The 20,034-nt window shown below is 39.8% G+C and overlaps 1 protein-coding gene across 3 annotated transcripts in view; it reads left to right on the top strand.

Annotated features, from left to right (window-relative positions):
• Window positions 1-20,034, top strand: part of VPS13C (vacuolar protein sorting 13 homolog C) — a 77,187-nt gene that overhangs the window by 40,041 nt on the left and 17,112 nt on the right. For all 3 annotated transcript variants that reach the window (XR_012582196.1, XM_074549726.1, XM_074549727.1), the window contains 22 exons: window positions 828-997; window positions 1,944-2,182; window positions 2,399-2,628; window positions 3,985-4,077; window positions 4,562-4,927; window positions 6,067-6,156; window positions 6,577-6,732; window positions 7,740-8,004; window positions 9,397-9,560; window positions 9,975-10,096; window positions 10,325-10,619; window positions 11,998-12,387; window positions 13,081-13,185; window positions 13,720-13,884; window positions 14,226-14,354; window positions 14,924-15,057; window positions 15,221-15,347; window positions 16,271-16,506; window positions 16,829-16,979; window positions 18,033-18,173; window positions 19,680-19,761; window positions 19,851-19,920. Coding sequence is in view for 2 of the 3 variants with exons in the window: in XM_074549726.1 (XP_074405827.1) it covers window positions 828-997; window positions 1,944-2,182; window positions 2,399-2,628; window positions 3,985-4,077; window positions 4,562-4,927; window positions 6,067-6,156; window positions 6,577-6,732; window positions 7,740-8,004; window positions 9,397-9,560; window positions 9,975-10,096; window positions 10,325-10,619; window positions 11,998-12,387; window positions 13,081-13,185; window positions 13,720-13,884; window positions 14,226-14,354; window positions 14,924-15,057; window positions 15,221-15,347; window positions 16,271-16,506; window positions 16,829-16,979; window positions 18,033-18,173; window positions 19,680-19,761; window positions 19,851-19,920 (3,920 nt within the window). In the remaining variant the exon portion in view is untranslated. The remainder of the gene's footprint in view (window positions 1-827; window positions 998-1,943; window positions 2,183-2,398; window positions 2,629-3,984; window positions 4,078-4,561; window positions 4,928-6,066; window positions 6,157-6,576; window positions 6,733-7,739; window positions 8,005-9,396; window positions 9,561-9,974; window positions 10,097-10,324; window positions 10,620-11,997; window positions 12,388-13,080; window positions 13,186-13,719; window positions 13,885-14,225; window positions 14,355-14,923; window positions 15,058-15,220; window positions 15,348-16,270; window positions 16,507-16,828; window positions 16,980-18,032; window positions 18,174-19,679; window positions 19,762-19,850; window positions 19,921-20,034) is intronic.

Here is a 20,034-nt window from a genome sequence, read left to right on the forward strand (position 1 = left end):
CTTTCCTAGTGGAGCCTTGAGCTTTCCTGGGCAGGCAGTGTCCTTAAGAGGAAGAAGGTGTGTGCATTTCTGAAAGTCACACTAAAAATAGTGCTAAACCACCAAAACCACCCAGCATTTGATTTGGCCATTCAAACTTTGATTCCAGTTAGCCAGAATAAAAGAAATTGTTAGTTCAGGCAGTGCTAGTTCTATGCATGCTGCCTCTAGAGTTAGCAAGCAGATCCAAGCTGTATATTACCCATAATTTCCTCTTGCATATTCCTGGGTATGAGCAATCATGGGCATCCTCTCTCTGCTGAAAACAGAAGAGAAAAATGTGAAATATTGTCTTGTTATTATGACTTAATCAAGTCTGCTTTGTGTAGATGTGAAGGTGCTTGCTTTATACGTCTTTGTGTATAGTGAATGTTTTTTGTGTATAATCTTTAAGATGTTCTTGTGCAGTGAGCCTCACAGGGAAGGACACTGTAATGGGATGTTATTTTAATTTCACTGCCATATAATTCCCACTTATTGCTGAGGTGCTCTTGTAGATGAGTTAGAGTGATGGGAGTGGAGGGATAGAGTTCAAATAGTTTATCCTTCAGTGAAGCATTCTGAGCAACTGCTGCCAGGGTGGTGCAGAAACAGCTTCACTGCAGCCCAGCAGGATTTTGGTTTTCTCAGTGAATTTCTTGAACTCACTTGTATGAGTGGAGGACTGATGACAGCAACAGGCTAGTCAGATCTTTCAGTTGCTGGATGAGGATGCTCATGGTTAGGAGCAAGGCAAACGTGTCCCAGCTTTGTTCAGGGTCCCTCACCCTGCCCTGTGTCCTGTGCAGGGGTCTCTGCTCTCCGTGCACAGTGACAGGCTGCGCCTCGGCGAGCTCCGGCTGCACCTCATGGCATCCGCAGGGCACATCTTCTCAGATGGCTCCATGGACATCACTGTCAAACTCAAGGCATGCACCTTGGATGATCTCAGGGAAGGAATTCAGAATGTCACTGCAAGGTGGGTTTGAATGCATCAGAAATGAAACAACTCCAGCTTATGAGGAAGGCTTTGTCCTTGTTCGGTATTTGCTTCACAGGGGATTGATAAAACTCAGTAGTGCTGTTTTGTGGAGAAAAGAAGAAACCTCACAACTTGTAAAAGTTGTAAAGCCCGGTATGCTTTATTACGACGCACACCGGACGCAAGCCTCCCCAAAAGGGCATGCGTACCCCTGAAGATTTCAGACCTCCTTTTATCCCCCTTCCAAATGCATATGCATACAGTTTCACAATAAGTTCATACATATTCATCTTGCATGACACTTAGCACTAATTCTTCTTTATCGGAGGAATTCCTAGGTCGGGGGCAGATTGACCTCGTGGTTTTTCTGTTTTTCTTTCTCTGTCTCCTTGCTGTCTCTGGAACGCGGCCTCTCCTTCAGCTTTAGCTCCACAGACCCTTCACCTCTCCCAGACCCTTCACCTAGTTCAGGATGGATCCTTACTCTGTCTCAGTGCAGTCAGTTGTGGCCTGTAATACTCTGTGCTTAAGCAATGAACAATTTTAATAACATTCAAGAAGTTTCTACTCTTTTATGTTGATTTCTCAAGGTGTCTAAAACAAAAAGAAATCTTGGAGGCTGGCATATTGCAGTAAACTGTAGAACAGCTGAATGGAGGACACCCAGCCTCAATGAGAGAGTTGTGTGCACTGAAACTTCAGTGTGATTGTCATGGGCTGCATGCAGACTTTCAAAAGTGTAGCAACTAGTCGTAAATGAAATTACTCTTCTGCTGGAAAAGCCTCTACCCTTTTATTTCTAGAAGAAACACAGCTTGGTTATATAGTAATTCTTCTTTATAAAGGGCGTGAGGATTAAAAATGGCAGTACTTCTGCATCTTTGTTTTCCTAGATCTATGTGTTATGATGTTTGAGATGTTTCTTATTGAACTTGTTTTCCAGAATGATAGACAAGAAAGATGACACAAATGACACTTCTATGATTGATATAAGATACAAGCAGGATAAAAATGGAACTGAAGTTGTTGCTGTCCTTGACAAGCTGTACATATGTGCTAGTATGGAATTTTTGTTGGCAGTAGCACATTTTTTCATTAAGTCAATGCCAGTGTCTTCAGCTGAAGGATCTGCACAATTCCAATTAAAGCAAGTTGCTGCTGGGAAATCCAAGGCAGATACAGGTCTGTAAAACCAGTTTCCACACACCTCCATTTCCCTCCTTTGCAGATTTCATTCTGAAAATTACCCATCCAAAAGTTTTCAAGATGCTGTCTTGGCATCAGACTTAAGAAATCAGTTTATTCTTCAGGATGTGTAGATTGGCCACTGACAGAGTAGATGGCTTTCCTTTATCTGCTTTTTATATTCAAGGTGGTTTTTTTACCTTGTTTTCACAGAGATATCTGTACGGCCAAACATGACAGTAAAAGCTGTGATTCTGGATCCAGAAATTGTATTTGTTGCTAACTTGACCAGTGCTGATGCCCCTGCCTTAAAAGTTTCCTTCCAATGTGACTTTTCTCTGACATCAGACAAGCTTGCACAAAGGATGACTGCTCAAGTGATGGCCTTCAAAGTGTTGGCCTGTGCTTTTCTCAAAGAAAAACAAGGCAAGAATGTTACTACGGTAAGGAAACCAGTGTTTCATGGTAAAATAAACAATTAGAAGGGTGGCAGGCATGTCCCTTTGCTGGCATATCTGTAGCACTCAAAACTCTGTTTTCATATCACTGATTATTCAGGAGAGAGGAGGGGCCTGTGCCATTGAAAGGTGAATCTTTATCAGTAGGTGCAGGACTTGAGCACTTAGAGCTCTGTCTGAAACCTCTGCTGTGCATTTGTAAATGACATTAAAAGTTTCTTAGGGAAGAAACTCTGCGAGGGGTTGAGAAGCCCAGGACCTTGTGTGTGGGATCTCAGGATCTGAGTCCTGGGATGCCGGGCCTCCGAGAGCACCCTTGGGGGGCCCGGGAGTCCTGGAATGTTCCAGAAGTGTCTGGTGGCTGGACTTTGATCCTACACAGGAGACGACACCTGTATGAGGATAGGAGGGTTTCACCGGGGTGAATGGTGAAGGGATTGGTTAATTAGAGGGTGAGACACAGGGTTTAGGATTTCTGTACAGGGGGGTTTAGAGAAGTAAGATGGAGGAATTGGGGCATGTCCTGTCCTTCTTCTTCTTCTTCTTCTCCTCCATCTTCTTTGGCCATGGTGGCACTTTTGGATTGGTTATTACTGAAAGTGCACCCAGCAATAAGAATAAATGGTATTGGGGAAAAATGATAAATATTGTACACGTAACAATGGGTATAAAGATAGGTGACTGTCCGGAGGGCAGCACAGTGTGCTCATGGCTGGCTGCTGAGCAGAGCTCTGTTCGGCTGAAAGAAAATCTTTTAGATAAACAATTAATAAACATAAAAACCAAAAGAAGAACTGAAGCCTCTTCTCGTCCTTTGATACGCGGGCTGTCCCAAGGCCACTCCGGGCCTTTCCAGGCCCCTCAAACAGCCGAGAAAACCCGACACTTGTGCAGTGTTGTTCAGTGCCTGTTGGTTTCCTTGGTGCAGTGGAGCCTGAGCAGCATTTGGTCTGGAACTTCATGGGCACATTCCTGCCCAGGGAGCCTCAAAGGTGGCCCATGTGCTTCATCTCACATGTGCTTATCTTCCCTTAAACATTTCGGTTTTTTAATGGTTCAGGTTTTTTTTCCTCTTTTATCACTGTGTGTTGGGCTTTTGTTTTGTCTGCTTTTTAAGCATTATGTCAAAAGCTTTTATTTCACTGGATTTTAGTCTCCCAGTACAAGGTGGTGCTTGTGCAGATTGGGATGTGGGGTTGTTGCACTACATGGGTTGGTTTTGCTCTGAGACATGTTGTTGCTTCAGGGATCAGTGCCCTTTTGGCCTATGGAGTGAAAAAATTACAAAACCTTATGGAAAACTTAAAGAGTCACCTTAATAAGGAAATTGTTTTCACTCAGGTGTTACGGCCATGCTTTTTGGTCATGGAAAATATGGTGCACACTTCAGGGTTACACACTGTGGCAGTAACAATGGAGGAACTAACTATTAAGGTAAGAATATTAAAATTGTCTTTGGAAGAACAGCTACATTTCTCAAACTGTAGCTTGTTTTTTGTTGTTGTGTAGGGTTTAAAAAATGATTTTAAAATTATTATTATTATAATTTTTATTTTGTTTGCATATTGTTATTTAAATTTTTTCTTTCCCCATGAGTCTAATTCCAGAAATATGCATTTAAGAACTGCTCTGTGTTGGAAAAAGCAGTTGTGTGTTTGTCATTTTGACAGTCCCTTGACTAGAAAGGAATAAGTTAAATGCTTCAGATTCTAGGATTCCTCCTACCACTTCCCTCCAAAGTTACAAAATAGCTCTTCCCCCTGGTGGTGCAGCAAAGGAAAGGAAAACAGGAGGAGGTCCACGAATAGATTCTTTTCTTTGGAATTTAAGTTGCATCCCTGAAAAGTCTTTTCATGTTTGCTATTTCTATTTATCATAGATTTTGTATTTTAATTGAAGACTTTTTTCTTTTTTCGAGATATCACCAATAATTTTGAATACTGTTGTGACCATTATGGCTGCCCTAAAACCCAAAACAACAGAGGAGGATTCCAGAGGAGCAGCAGAAGTTTCTGAGAACTTGTGGCAAGTGAAGCCTGTGGATGAGTGCAATGCTTGGTTCCTTGGTGTTGACATAGCCACAGAAGCAACAGAAACTTTTAGGGACCATGAACAAATTCTGAAGCAAGAGAAATTTGATATTGTAGTGAAATCAGTTCAGATGACCTTGGAATGTGGCCTGGGCCATCGGACTGTCCCTTTATTGTTGGTGGAATCTGCATTTTCAGGTGTCCTTAAAAACTGGTCCTCACTGATGGAGGTCACTGCTGATATGTCACTGGAGGTATGTGGGGTCAAACTCCTAGTTAAAAACACTTCTGCACAGTGCCTGAGTTCAAATAACTTTTTAATATACTTTATATGTGCTGAATTAATGATAGCTTTAAATTGAAATGCTCTCAGAAGTTCTTTAGTTAGGCAAGTGAGCATAATGTGCTTTGTACACAAAGTTGGAAGTCAATAGATTTTGAAGGCAGTTGTAATGTGAAATAATCTAGTCTGTGTTTCTGTATTATTTTTGCATATTCAGGTTCTGCTGTGTGAAGAATAAGCTTGGCTTACTTGAATAGTCACACTTAAGTCTTCTTGCCCCCCCATTTTGTTTGTTTCTCCAGCATTGTGTTTATTTCTAAGGTAGAAGTTACACTCTTTTTGCAAAATGAGATTGCATTCTGAGATGGTAAAAGCCTCTTAGGGAGACAGCATGTTAGAATTTCATACAGCCAGATGTGCAGCTGCTCTATGCAATGCCTTTACTACCCCTTGTCATTTTACCAAATGACCTCATTTTTCATTCTGTTTTTGGATATGCAAGTATCTTTCTTCCATTGCCCTGTGTGCAAATCATGGTGGAGTTTGGATGCTTGGTTGTGTATCCCTGGGGGAGTTCACTGTGGTTCCAGGAGGAAAAGCAGAATAGCTGAAAGGGAGCATCCACAACTCCTGAGTCCACAGCTTCTGTTCAGATCTGCAGAGATGGAAGAAATTAAAACCTTGGTGTTGGCTATGAGTTAGAGGAATCATTCCAATGGACCAGATTCCTACTATAGTTGGCTCCAACTAATTGTTATTTCATAGTACTAAAAAGTACTTGTGGCAGTGAAGTTCCTGGCCTCAAAGTCTTTCTCTCAAACCGTGTGGGGGCAGATAAGACACTTGATTATGTTAATTGAAAGTGTTAAAAAGATATGGCATTATCAGGATGCTTGGTTGCTCTCAAAGCAAGCCAGGAAATGAACTCTTGAAAAACTCTGTGAAAAATATATGATATGTTACACTTCTGTGTATTAGTTTTTAAAACCATTAAAATTTAATAGCAGACCTCCAAAACATGAAATGAAGATTGGTTGTTTTCTTATTAATGTTTTTCATAATAATTGCTTTGTATTTAGATACCTTATTTAATTTTGATTATTTCTTTAGGTTCATTATTACAATGAAACCTATGCAGTGTGGGAGCCCCTAATTGAACGAGTTGAAGGAGGAAGGAAGCAATGGAATTTAAAGCTAGAGGTGTGTAAAGATACTTGACATTATGTGCAATGGTTTGTACAGGCTGCTATTTTCAAATTTCTTTAAAAGTTTATGGGGCATTGACCTTCTGAATGCTGTTGCTTGAAGAAGCTATGCAGTTTTACATGAAAAAAAAATTAAAAAATCTTTCTTTAGCGATCTTAAGGTTTATCTGTAATGTGAATTATCAATGTGTGGATGCAGTGAACTGTATAACCATGCAGAGTAGAGAAACAAATTTGCCTCCTGTGTTGGTATAAAATTTCCATCTTTGCTTAAAACATCTGAGATTTACAAGCCAAACTAGATATTACTTTGCTTGCACAATTGTCAAGTCTAAATCAAGTATTTTTTTCCTGTTTTAACATAGGAGAAAGTAACCTCTAGGTTTGTAATTGTCTAATGGAATTTTTCTTTCAGATGAAGACTAACCCTGTCCAGGAGAGGAGTCTGCTGCCTGGGGATGATTTCATTGTTATTCCTGAGCCACAAACAGCAATTAACATCTCTTCAATGGACACAATGAACATAACAATATCCAAATGTTGTCTTGCTGTTTTCAGTAACCTAGCCAAGGTAATAACAATCAGCTATGTGCTTCCATAGGAAATTCTGAATTATCTTTGTTTTAAGAGCTATATTGGCTCCCAGTCAAATGACTTCTATGCAGCTCTGACAAAAGTTGCCTGGAAGGGCTGAGGAGTTTTACTCAGCTCCTTTAGGCTCAGCAAAAAGGTGGGGTTATCTTTTGAAAGAAGTAGCTGCTGTGTTAGACCAACAAATATGCCCATGAAGGACTTAAGAAGTGTCACATGTGCAGGTTAACTGAACATGAAATGCTTTAATAAACACAGCTGTTTCCTACCATACTCCTTCTGCAATATTAAAACAAAAATTTACTCCCTTTCCATGTTTTCTGTTTAATTGAATACTAAGAAAAGTGTGCATTTTAGGATTGGCCATTAAACTGCAGGAGTAGAATGTCCCATGTGTTAAAAATACCTTTTACCCCTGTAGTAGGTGTGCTTATGAATGGTCAAGGATGCTTTTCCCTCCTTTTTTTTCTGGGGTGGGGAAATTTTGGTCACTAAATCAACCTGTTTTTACAGAATGTGACATATGACTATTTATTTTTTAATTCTGAATGAACAGCAGTTTTGTAAGTACTTACTTACACTGTCAGTCTGTATTGGCAGTCAGTTGCTCTGGCTTCTGTGTAACCAAACAAAAGTTTGTAAGTGCAAGTTGTGATTGAATTTGGAGCTTGTACATGTTCCATCTCCTTGTGACTTCTGTGTCCCAGATCTTATGTTTCTCTCAAACCTAAGATTTGGAAAGACTCCCTGTGAGGAGCATGAAGGGTTGTTGTAGCATCAGCATTTGCAGCAAATCACAGAAGGAAATTAGATTCTCTGGAAATAACTGTACTTGCCTGAAATATTACTGTACAAAACATAGGTCTGCTGTATTTAATTCCTCCCCTCATTAAAAAGATATTTGCTAGGAACTGTCTTTTAAAGCCCTTATAGGTGTGTTATTGTGACTATTTATGTATGACATATTGTAAATGTTTTTATTTACAGGCATTTTCAGAAGCAACTGCATCCACCTTTGGCTATTCCTTTAAAGAGACAGCACCTATCATAGTGAAGAATGCCCTGGGTGTTCCTCTCAAAGTGATTCCTAGCTCCAATTTTCGGATAGTGGGTTCAGTTGAAAAAGAAAATGTGAATGAAATAGAAACTGGTCAGAGCATGGAACTGGAATATTCTGTTTTTGAAGCACCCCAGCGAGGAAGGTTGTCTGCACTGCACCGACAGGAAAGCTCTGTCTTCTCTTTAAATTTAGGTATTATGCTGAGGAGTGCTGTTTAATTCAATGTGGTAGAAATTCAGGTCAAGTGTGTTGTGTTGGAATTACCTGTTAATATTGATGCCAATTAAAAAACACCACAAAACATGTACTGGGCTTCTTAAAAAGATGGGAAATTCCTCTGCTCCAGTTTTTCAGAAGGAGAAAAGAGTGATATTTTTTTCTACCCCTTGGGAGAACTGGAAGCCATTCTAGTGGAGTCATTGATAAACTATCTTAGAGGCCCCTGTGACACAGGCCTGTGTGTTCCAGCTCCTGTTAAACAGCATTTCCCTTTCTCCTATCACTACTTTTATTTGGCTTTCTGTAGTTACCCAGCTACTTGAGACCAGTTATGATGCTGTGGTTTTAGCTTTGCCAGGAAATATTCCTGAGAAAGCAGGTTACAATAGCCACTAATATGTAACCATCTGAGTTTTTCCCTTTCCATCACATTCCATATGAAGGTGATACAAGGCGTGTTCTGTGTTCCTTAACTCAGCCAACCAATACCTTTAAAAACTGCTTGCAGTATTCCCCATGCTGTGTATAAATCATAATCTGAAGTTGTGGAGTTGAGGAGTATTTGGAGCCCAAAGCTTTCCTTCAGTGGTACTTCAGTACCATTTAAGGTGCTTTTACACCTTAAGGATACTTTGGTCTTGAGACTTGTGCTGCTCACAGTGACCCTGAGATATGTCAGAAAGTCTCTTTTCCCAGCCCAGCAGTCGAAGAAGGAGTCAGGACTCTTCTATTCTAATTTCTCAAGGTTGTTTATTGTTTCTTATTTATAAAATTCTTTCTCTGGCCTGCTGAGGTTTGTTCAGCAGGTCAGACAGAGGCACTCTGGCTGCCCTCAGGGCAGTGTTATCTTTTTATACTAAAAACTGTGTGTACATTATTGACCATAACTTCCCAATACCCATCACCTGTGTTAGACAGTGAGCTTCTACCTTAAACCAATCCAAAAGTGCCAACAGCACAGCAGAAGATGGAGGCCAAGAAGGAGAAAGGCTGGATATGCCCAGATTCCTCCATCTTGCTCCCTGAACCCCCATTCTAAAAACCCCAAAAAATCTATTTTTCACCCTGTGACAAACTAATTATTATTCTGTTTAGACTGTTGTGGCTTGCAGATCCTCATGCAAGGTTGGTAATTTTTTCCATGGGTCATAATCAAAGGCAGAGGCATCTTAGGCCCTGTGCCAAGGTCTCTGAGCCCCCTGGCAGGGGTTTGGGCAATCCAGGACAGCCAGAGGGATGTCCTGAATTCCAACACTTTGGTTCTGGTTGTTGCTGAGTTTTGAGTAGTTTAAGCACTGTTCAAATAGGAAATGGTAGTGTGATTTGTGTTGCTAATAGTGTCTTTTGTGTGTTTTTCTGGATCAGAGCTGGAGGGATACCAGGAGGCGCTGAGCATTCCCGTGGCCAAGCCAGGCCGGCGCCTGTACAGCGTCAGGGCCGGCGCCGAGTGCCCCGCACACGACTCGGTGCTGGTGCAGATCGACGCCACAGAAGGGAACAAAGTCATCACTGTGCGCTCCCCTCTGCAGGTAAAACCCAGCCCAGCACCAGCCCTGGCAGCACTGCTCTCCCTCAGCCACCTTCCTTTGCTTCCTTTCCTCAACATCGTACTTTTCCAAAGTGTTGCTTGAAAGCACTTACTAAGTGTTTTGCTCTGTTTGTTATGTGAGTTTTCCTTTGGTTTTTCCTTCCTAATATCTTCAGCATTGGGGATGCTTTTTATTCTGCGTGACGTTTTAAGCATGTTTTTCATTTCTTGGGACTTAGAGTTTTCTGATACACTTGTTTATTCAGACAACTCAAGTTTGTTTTCTAGAGTAATTTGGTTATATCTACTAATGTTGCTTTTCCTTGTTGTTACTGATACTTTTTCCTTTAGAAATTTGTACCGTAGGAATTCGTACCATAGAAATATAATGAACACTTCCTCATTCTGATTCCAGATCAAGAACCATTTCTCAATTCCATTTGTGATCTACCAGCTGGCTAAAGGCTCCAAGTTGCTGAAGCCAATTGGCATATCCAAGCCAGAAGAAGAGTTTCATGTTCCTTTGCATTCATACAGGTACATTTTCTCTGTTCTGTAGGGCCAGTCTGTGTCACACTGATGCACAAATACAGCATTAGTTTTGAAACCTTAATTTGCATGTGAAAGTCGTCCTGACTGGACTAAAACTCCAAAGTGCTGTCTTTGTTAGGTAATTAGTGTGCTGCAAAAGCCATGACTTTAAAATAGATGAAGTTAGGTGTCAGTGCAAAGCCACTGTGTACAATTCCTGCTGTTTTCTTACAGGTGCCATCTGTATGTCCAACCAACAGGAATATTTGAGGGTCAGTACAAGGAGTCTACAACTTACATTGCCTGGAGGGAAGAGCTACACAGGAGTGATGAAGTCAAGTGTTTGTTGCAGTGCCCAGCCACTGAGACCAATTTCCTGCCTCTAATAATCAGCTCAGCAGCTGTACCTGATGAACTGAGTTTTATTTCAAGTTCTGTAGAGGAGTTGGATCCTGCCTACATTATCCACCTTTGCCCTACACTGACTGTGAGGAATCTCCTACCATACACCCTGAGATTTTTACTTGAGGTAAGTTACTTCATGGTTTTATTTGTAAATCCCTTCTTTGGTTTTGAGTAAGAATGCATTTACTTATAAGTGAAGGTGAATGTAGTGTGGAAGATGCTGAATGTTGGGTTTTGTATTTTCTGTTGTAAATGAATGAGGCTGATATATCATTCTGGATGTTTTGGAGATTTTTTTAAAAATTTGTGTGTACCTGACCAGCTCTGCCTTGCTCCTTTATCAGGAATCCTGTACTGGATTAGTCTTTTTCTTTTACAATACTTCTGAGATTCTATTTGTGTTTTGCAAGCTGTCTTTAGCTTCACAAGAAGAGGTATAAGAGAAAGCACCTGTAATTTCTAGAGCTTTTTTTTCTATGTAGAAAATGAAAATTCTCTCCATTCTGACACTGATTCTTTACTGGTGACTATTGTGAGGTTTTGCACAAATGGGAAGAATCCTTGAAGAATGCTACACAGACAGTTTTCCTCCTGTCTGTTCAGTATTTTCAGTATCTAGTATTTCTTCATTAATCTGAGTGATTTTAGTAAATACAACAGGTGTGAGCATTTAGAACCACCATCTTTGTTTGTTCTGTTTTGTCCTGCTTGCATAACTGGCTGTGACATTCATTGAGATCTTCCTTTCCCTCTTTCCAACATCCCAATGGCACTATTCCCAGTTTTCCTCACCTCCATTGTACTTCAGTACTTGGAGTAACAGAATGTAGAACAGAATGGTGTTTCCTTGACTGAGGAGCCAGAAACCAGTAATTCATATCTAGTTCTGAAGTCACTGTACCTGTACAGGGGTTTGTATTTATTGTCTTCACATCCCTGGGCTAATCAAGCCTGGCTACTATTCCATACAGTTAAATATAGTGTTTATCAGTAAAAATGTTTTATCAGTAAAAATTAGGAAAGCTGTTGTTGTTGGATGCCACTGCCTGAGCCAAGCTGTGCTACCAGATAGCATGGCAGAACTGGCAGGTCTGTGCCTTGGGGGTTCTTCAGTGTGAAAAATCCTGGCTGTGTATCTGCAGCATAGTCCAGTGCAGTGTTACACCCAGTATTGCAAAATTATGAATAAGAGATCACTGCCAAAATCCTTTGGAAGTCATGGAGGAGAGAGGGAGGGGGTGGAAACAGGGAATATGTTAGAGCAAGTTTGCCTCCCTGAGATCCAGAATTAAGCACTCTGTACTGCTCTCCAAGTAAAGTGCTGTTCTCAAATTATTCACAGGATCAATCTCAAGTGAGAGTGATTGGAGATTAAGACATGGGTTACTGAGGTATCTGAAATGTACATCTTACAAGAGAATAAAACACTGGTTCTTGAACCAGCATATAAAATCTAATTTTTGTGTTGAAAACTTAATTTACCTTATCTAATTTTGCTACAGGGAACCGCAGAAGACCGTGAACTAACTGAAGGCAGTGCTGCAGATGTTTTTCACTCAAGAATCAGTGGAGAAATAATGGAGCTTGTGCTGTTAAAATACCAAGGCAAAGACTGGCATGGCCATCTCAAAATCTGTGATGGGATGTGTGAATTTTTCCCTGTGCGTTTCGTGTCCCACAGTGCCTCAGAGCTGGCTGTGGATGTTTACATCCATGCCAGGCGGGCCGGGGGCCACATGGTCCTGGCTGTGTTCAGCCCCTACTGGATTATCAACAAGACCTCCCGAGTCCTGCAGTACCGAGCTGAAGACACTCATGTGAAGCATCCAGCAGACTACAGAGATATTGTTTTGTTTTCTTTTAAAAAGAAAAATATTTTTAGTAAGAACAAGGTATGCTTCATTTTGGTGGCGATCTTTAGGCCATGTTCTGAGGGAGAAAACACACACACTTGTTATAAAAGGGATATTTTAATGTAGTTTTTAAGTCTAAAGGTTTTAATTTGACTGCTGCTTTCTTTGGTACTTGGACATTTCAAATGCACACTGCAAATACTCTATTTTGTGTTACATACATTCCTTTTGATTTTAGTGTGACGTTTACATGGTCAAGTGAATAACACTGCAGTAGAAGTTTTTTTAAATACTTTTGGATTTTGGAAAAAAAATCGAATTTTTTTTTAAATTTAGAATTCTTTAAATAACTTTTTTTACCTAACAATGGTTGAAAAACTATTCATTTGATTATTTCCTTCCATCTCTTCAAGTTTATGAAGCACCACAAAGTGATGGGCTTTTTTTCCCCATCTATGTGTGCTGTCATGAGCATGAGTCAATGAGAACTACTCTGCTTTGACACCTTCTACTGTAGCATCTTTCCCAGAACTCGATCACAGATTAATAAATCACAATATGAATAGTGATACTACATTATTAGGTTATCCTAATTTATGGGAGGTGCTAAAAGCACTGAAGTGTTGTCTTTACATTGCTCTATGTGATATAACTGCAGTCCATAATGCATGAACCACAGAATGAAAATGAGTTTGCTGAATTACTTTGCATGTTGTTGTTTTTTGTGTGTAGATCCAGCTCTGTATTTCAACCAGCACTTGGTCCAACAGCTTTTCCCTTGATACTGTGGGAAGCTATGGATGTGTCAGGTGTCCAGCTAATAACATGGACTACCTGGTAAGATCTGTTGCAGTCGTTTGTGAAGCTCTCTGTGTTCTTCTGGCTGTTTACAAAGATGTAGTACTCTGTGTTTGAATGATGAGTGTGCATGGTGGAGATAATTGTTCACAATTGTTAGCAAGTGTTTGGATCTGCACTCCTTATCCAAGACTGCATTTTCACAACTAAGCAGAGTAAAGAGATGTGGGGAGTTGTGTTTTCATGTACTCTTTAACTGTGTTCTGATGATAATGGCCATTTTAAGTTGTCAGGACTGACTCTAGAGGGATTTCTGGTGGATTTTCCCCACAAAAGCTACAGCTGCAAATGCTACTGCTAACCCTGTCAGATGACACTTGTGTTAGATGTGTTGCATAATCTGCTGATTTTACTGCATGGTTGGTGCTTTTCCTGTTCCTTTCCACCTTCAGGTGGAAGGAACAGGAATGTTGTGTGTGAGGCTTTGTAATTACACTGCTGTTGGCTTTTCTATCCTGACTATTCTCCTTAGCTTCTTGTTGATTATTTGCTCAAATTCTCCTTGTTCAACAGGTTGGAGTCAGCATCACAATGAGCAGTTTCAACCTTACCAGGATAGTTACCTTCACTCCATTCTACACAATAGCAAACAAATCTTCTCTGGAACTTGAAGTTGGAGAAATTGGTCCTGATGGTTCTCTTCCAACTAATAAATGGAGTTATATCTCGGCTTCAGAGGTAATGCTTCATGTTTTTTCTTTTTGATATCACTGTAGACAAATGCCTGGTGTTAAGGTGTCACTTGAGGGCAGAGGAGTTCCCTTACAGAAGCTGTCTCTTCTGGTGGCATGACATGGATATTTCACATCCCAAGGGAACTTGAACAGTACAGGTTGTGTGTGCTGGTACATTAATCAAGTCCTTCAGTTTAGATGTGGATGTGTTCATCAGGAGATACTTGGCTAAGAACTAAGGCATGTGAAATAGTCTCACTCACACAACCCTGTTTGTTTTACTGCTGGGTTACCATATTGAGCATATATGAAATGTTAAAGTCATGTGTATTCCTTGTCTTACAGTGTCTTCCATTTTGGCCTGAAAACTCATCTGGTGAACTTTGTGTAAGAGTAGTTGGCTATGAAAGCTCATCCAAACCATTCCTGTTTAAAGCCCAGGATAATGGTACTCTGCTGAAACTGGAAGAATTGGTGAGACTGACTTTGTGTAGTCTGTTGTTAACTCTCCATTTTAGCTCTATGGTAGCTTGAGTCAATAAAATCATCAACATCAAAACCTTGTGCTTTAAGTTATGGGTACACTGCTCTTCATTCAGTTCTGTTGCATTAAAAAAGTTATGAATCAAGTTTGCAGTGTTGTTAATGTTTTCATAGCTGTGTAGTCAAGTTGATTTGCTTGTGACAAGCTTATAGGAAACTGAACAGCTCTATTGCTATTAAATTACAATGGTATACTGCACCTCTGACATCTGGGCTTTTTGCAGAGGATATGTCTGGGTGCCTTCAGTTTGTTTAAGTAGGTAACAAAAAATAGATTCTATTTTAGGATTTCTCGATCAGCTATAACATGTTGGAGACACGCAGTTCATGGTTAAATTAATTTGATTCTAATTAAGAATATTATAATTTCAGAACTCACCCTAGCCTAGCATTAGGGAATGTGTTTATAAAGGAACCATGTTCAGTAAAGTCTTTGGATATAATGTTTATCATCGTTCTAACCTGAATTAATGCTGGGCTTTGTCTAACTTCCTCTCCAGAACGGGGGCTTGCTGGTAGATGTGAATGTCTCAGAGCATTCTACTGTGATCAGCTTCACAGATTACCACGAGGGAGCTGCCCCAGCTCTGATTGTGAACCACACTCCGTGGGACTCCCTCAGATATAAACAGAGGTATGGGAAAGGAACAATTCACCATTGCTTGTTTAACCAGGGGTATCCTGGTTAAACATCACCAGGATATCACATGGGTATCTCCAAGAGCTGATGAACCTGCAGCTGGAGGGGTGAAGTTGTTAGTACTGGGATTATTTTCTCCTTTTCTTTTAACCTGCAGTGGATTACAGGAGGAAATGGAGTTGAAACCAAGGCAGGTATGCCTCTTTGCCTGGACAGATCCAACCAAACCAAGAAAACTGACTTGGGGCTACTCTCAATGTTTTGGTGAACATGACCTACTTAAGGTAAATTTTCTGAGGGGAGAAGGAAATGCTGAACCAATTTAGGACTATTCCAAAATTAAAACTGTGTGAGAAAAAGCTTCCTCAGTAACTTTGTCTCAATCTGTAGGAGACTTATAGGCACCATCATGAAACAAGATTTTAGATGTTTTGATAGTCCCCTGTGTCTGTCTTTATTTAGCTGCCCACTTGCACCTTACACTGCAATGAATTCTTCAGAGGTGCCGTGGTTTTTCTGTTGAGTAACACAGAGTTGACAAAACTGAAAAGTTTTGCTAGCTAAAAGAAGGGATAGGAAAGCAAATTTGAGTTTCAGTTGTACTGGAAATGGGTTTAATTTCACACACCTGAACTCAGACAGAACCAGTTACAGTGTGCTTTACTGTATAAGCACTTCCTTGGGTCAAATTTTTCACATCAAAAAATGGTTTTAGTTTAAAACCCATTTCCTTACCATATAAATATGGTTACATTGATGATTCTTTGGGGCTTTTGCGTAAAAGGCTTTAATGATCTCAGTTTTGCCTTACAAATTAAAAATAAGGAGTATGTGCTTTTGAAAAGCAGAGATCATAGTAATTTACTGTTTCATGGTATATGATTTATTGCCTTCTTCTGCCATTACTGAGATTTGAAGCCTTTTGCTTTGTTCTGAAGGCTTTTGTTCCCTAATGATTTCCAATATTATTCTAAACCACAGATATTGCTGGAATGTTTAGTTTGCAAAAGTGGGAAAAAAATATCCCAACCTCAACTTCTTTCCAGTTTTAGGGTACAAGGTGCAACCAAGTCAGGACAGCACAGTAAACTGAACAAAGAGGAAAAATACTGAGTTCTGGTTTGTGTTTGCTCTGTGTTTATAAGCAAGTTTACAGACAACAGCAGGGGTTTACTCATGTAATGTGCTTTTTTTTCCCTGGATACAGGATGACTGTGGCCAGTTCCCCTACAATGCAAACACTCAGATTCACTGGGTGTCTTTCCTGGATGGACGACAGCGAGTGCTGCTTTTCACAGATGATGTGGCTCTGGTGTCCAAAGCACGACAAGCAGAGGAGCTGGAGCAACCTGACCAAGAAATAAACTTGTCAATCCATAGTCTTGGACTTTCTCTAGTTAACAATGAAAATAAAAAAGAAATCTCTTACATAGGAATTACTAGGTACTGCCCATGGAAGTGTAAATATTGCTTTGAATAATCAGAGTTTGGCAGTGTATTATAATTTTAGCAACGGAGTTGAAGGGGATATGTTTCAAGTTAAATTAAGTGAAACATTTTTAATTAAAATTAAATTTTGCATCTACTCCTATAGTGGAATTAGATCCAACAGGATTTAACTGCCCCCCTTTTTTAGCTTACATTAAAAAAGACATAATAGAGTTTTTTGAGCCTGAGAAATTAGAAAATTATGTTTTACATGGTTTGCATGCATAAGAAAAGTATAAGTACTCTAAAATTGTTAACTTTGTTATTTGTCTTGCAGTTCTGATGTTGTTTGGGAACGGAAACCAAGGCAAAAGTGGAAACCATTTAATCAAAAACAAATAAACCTATTGGAACAAGCATATCAGAAGTATCTCTCCAAGACTGCTTTCCAAGGTCCTGGTTGGCATAAACTGGACAGCAATACTGAGGTAGGTATTGAGTTTTAGTGTTTAAATGCTTGCAGAACAAGTGCAACAGTTAAAACAGATTTCTGGTTTGCTAAGTTGGGATAGATGCTGTGTGAAGAGAAACAGAAATAAGAGGCAGGATTTTTATTTAAGTAGTTACACATTTTACACAGTAGAATGTTTTTGTCTTGTGATACTGAGGCAGTACTGAGGTATCATCCAGGCTTGTATTATGAAGTAGGAATTTTAAAGGATTTTTCTTTTGTGTGGTAGAAAAGATTGCTCAGTGTCTGCACATTAGTTGTGAACCTATATTTGCAGTATATACCCTAAATTCTTTGCAAAAATTTTGGTTTTAGCTTTTTAATAAGGTGCAGTTCCCATTACTTGATATGGTAAAGGAGTCTTCAGTGTTCAAGGGCTCTGGAAATGAATCCACTTACCTGAGCTTGTTCAGACATTAATTATACATCCCTGTATTCCATGCATAAACAGTGTATTCAAATGGCTAAGTCCAGTACAACCATTTTAAAGTCCCATAGTCAGGCTTGTTTCCAATATCATCCTTTCATTTGAAAAACATGTATATGCCCTCAGCTGTTTGAAAACTTGAATTTTGACCATTGCAGTAGTGCATTTACAATACATGGTATCAAATCTTTTATCTGTAGGTCATTGCATTGCACTCTCAATAAAGGAGAGCTTTATGCTTCTGCTTCTCATAACTTAAAAGTTGCAGGATCAGGGGGGAAATGTCAGTTGGGAAAGTAAATCAGCTCATATAAATATCTTTAATTATGCCTGTGTAATATATAACTCATGAAGAAATAGCTACTTAGATGACACAGAGGTTCCTGCTTGGGACAACTAAAGCTGCCATCTAATGTCCTTGTCAGACTAACTGGAGGTTTTCACTGCTTTCCATGCAGTAATTAGATGGAGAAATTCAGCAGCCTGTGATCTGATAATGAGGAAAATCACAGGGTTTATTTGCTAGTCTGTCAACTAGTAATGCACCATTTTATTGTTTCCCAAATTAAACTGTATCTTGGCTGTGTTTCCTTGTACTTGCAGGTGAATTTTAGCAAGTCCCCAATGGAAATGCGTCTCCCCGTCAGATGCAGCATCCGCCGGAACTTCCTGTCAGGAATTCAGGTTGAATTCAAGCAGTCACCTCACCAAAGGAGCCTACGGGCTCAGCTCTACTGGCTGCAGGTACCTGCAGTTTAATATTTAAACCTTCCTCTGGTTTTGAAACTAGACAGACACATGAAGGCATTGATTTCATTCATTTATGTGAAGATGTATTGAAAAATCAGGGGTGTCCCAATGAAGGCAGGGAATGATGCATCTGACTCCCTGTTCTCAGAAGGCTAATTTATTACTTTATTATACTATATTATACTATATTGTACTATTTTATACTAAATTATACTATTATATTATATTAAAGAATACTATACTAAAAAATACAGAAAGGATACTTACTGAATGCTAAAGAGATAATAATGAAAACATGTGACTCTTTCAAGAGTCCTGTCACAGTTTGGCCCCAACTGGCCCATGAGTGAAAACAGCTCACAGCAGAATCCAATGGAACAATCACCTGTGGGTAAACAATCTCCAAACACATTCCACATGAGCACAACACAGGAGAACCAAATGAGATCAGAATTGTTTTCCTTTTCTCTGAGGCCTCTCGCTGCCTTTCAGCTTCCGAGGAGATAAACCCTGGGTGAAGGAATTTTTTCAGAGAATGTCAATGCCACAAAGAAGTATCTCCAAATGCATGTGGTGCCTGTCTCTCTACATCAGGGTAGCAGGGGTGCTGTGATGGAAAAGTATTGCAGAATTGTCATCCCAGGATTTTGAAGCAGTGTGGAAAGAATTCCACAAAACTGTGTGCTAATGTACAGCAGGGTGCTGTGGTGGAGAGTTTATTTATAAAGAGCTGTGTTTTGGTGTTCTAAAACCTCAACCTTTTTCAAAATTTTACTGCAGTTTTTACACAGAAGTGTAACGTTATTCTACAGAATATATCTAAGAGTTTAGAGACCGTAGTACAAAAACTGCCTCTCTAATGGGAAGTAGAGAACAGGCATTTAAATACACTAAAATAGTGTGCAGTAATGTATCTACATGTAATATTAATACTGAATTAATGTGCAACAGTTGCAGCAGGTCAGCATAGTCCTGTCAGTACTGGTAGTGTTGCTAAATTTGCCAGTAGAGCACTTTAGCAGGTACTGGCAAGAAGTGTTCAGTGCTGAGGGAGATGATGTTGAGTGATCATCATTGCCATCTTCATCTCCATTTGCTGCCCTTCTCTGAGGGCCCTGGTGCTTTTTCAGACCAGCTGGTGGAAGTTTGCTCTTTCCTTTGATCTTTCATTTTGTTTTTACTTTTGCCTGAAGGTGGTTTTCACTATTCAGTCAGTGTTTGCCATCAGCTGCAGACCTTGTAAGGGAATCTTTGTGGGTGTGAACCTCTCTAAGCATCCCTTGTGCAGCACTTGGAACCATCTGAACTTTTATAACTGCATGAGTAACAGTCCACAATGGTATCAGAGTAATCCTTTTGCTCTTTCCTCCTTCCACCCTAGTAAGTAGGGCTTTCCTCTTGAACACAATTTATAAACAAGTTACTCAAGCCTTCTGAAATGAGAACTGTCTGATTTTCTTGTCGCTAAAATATTCCTGTAATTATGCATTAATTTTTTAGGTTGATAATCAATTACCAGGATCGATGTTTCCTGTTGTATTTCACCCTGTGGCCCCTCCCAAGTCCATTGCTTTGGATTCAGGTGAGAGAAAGCCTGTAGTAATATCAGATTTATTCAGCCTTGAAAGTAGGAGCTTGGCAATTGATTTTTGAGTGTTTTTTTCTCTTTAGAACCAAAGCCCTTCATTGACATCAGCATCATCACTAGATTCAATGAATACAGCCAAGTCCTGCAATTCAAGTGAGTGTAACAGTGAATTGTAATTTCATTTTACAGATGTGATATATTTTAGAAGGGAACTTTGTTCTTAAGTTTGTTCTCCTATCTAAACCACTTTTGACTTCAGATTGAGTT

This window comes from Zonotrichia albicollis, chromosome 11 (genome assembly GCF_047830755.1).
Source record: "Zonotrichia albicollis isolate bZonAlb1 chromosome 11, bZonAlb1.hap1, whole genome shotgun sequence".
In the NCBI taxonomy this organism is placed as follows: domain Eukaryota; kingdom Metazoa; phylum Chordata; class Aves; order Passeriformes; family Passerellidae; genus Zonotrichia; species Zonotrichia albicollis.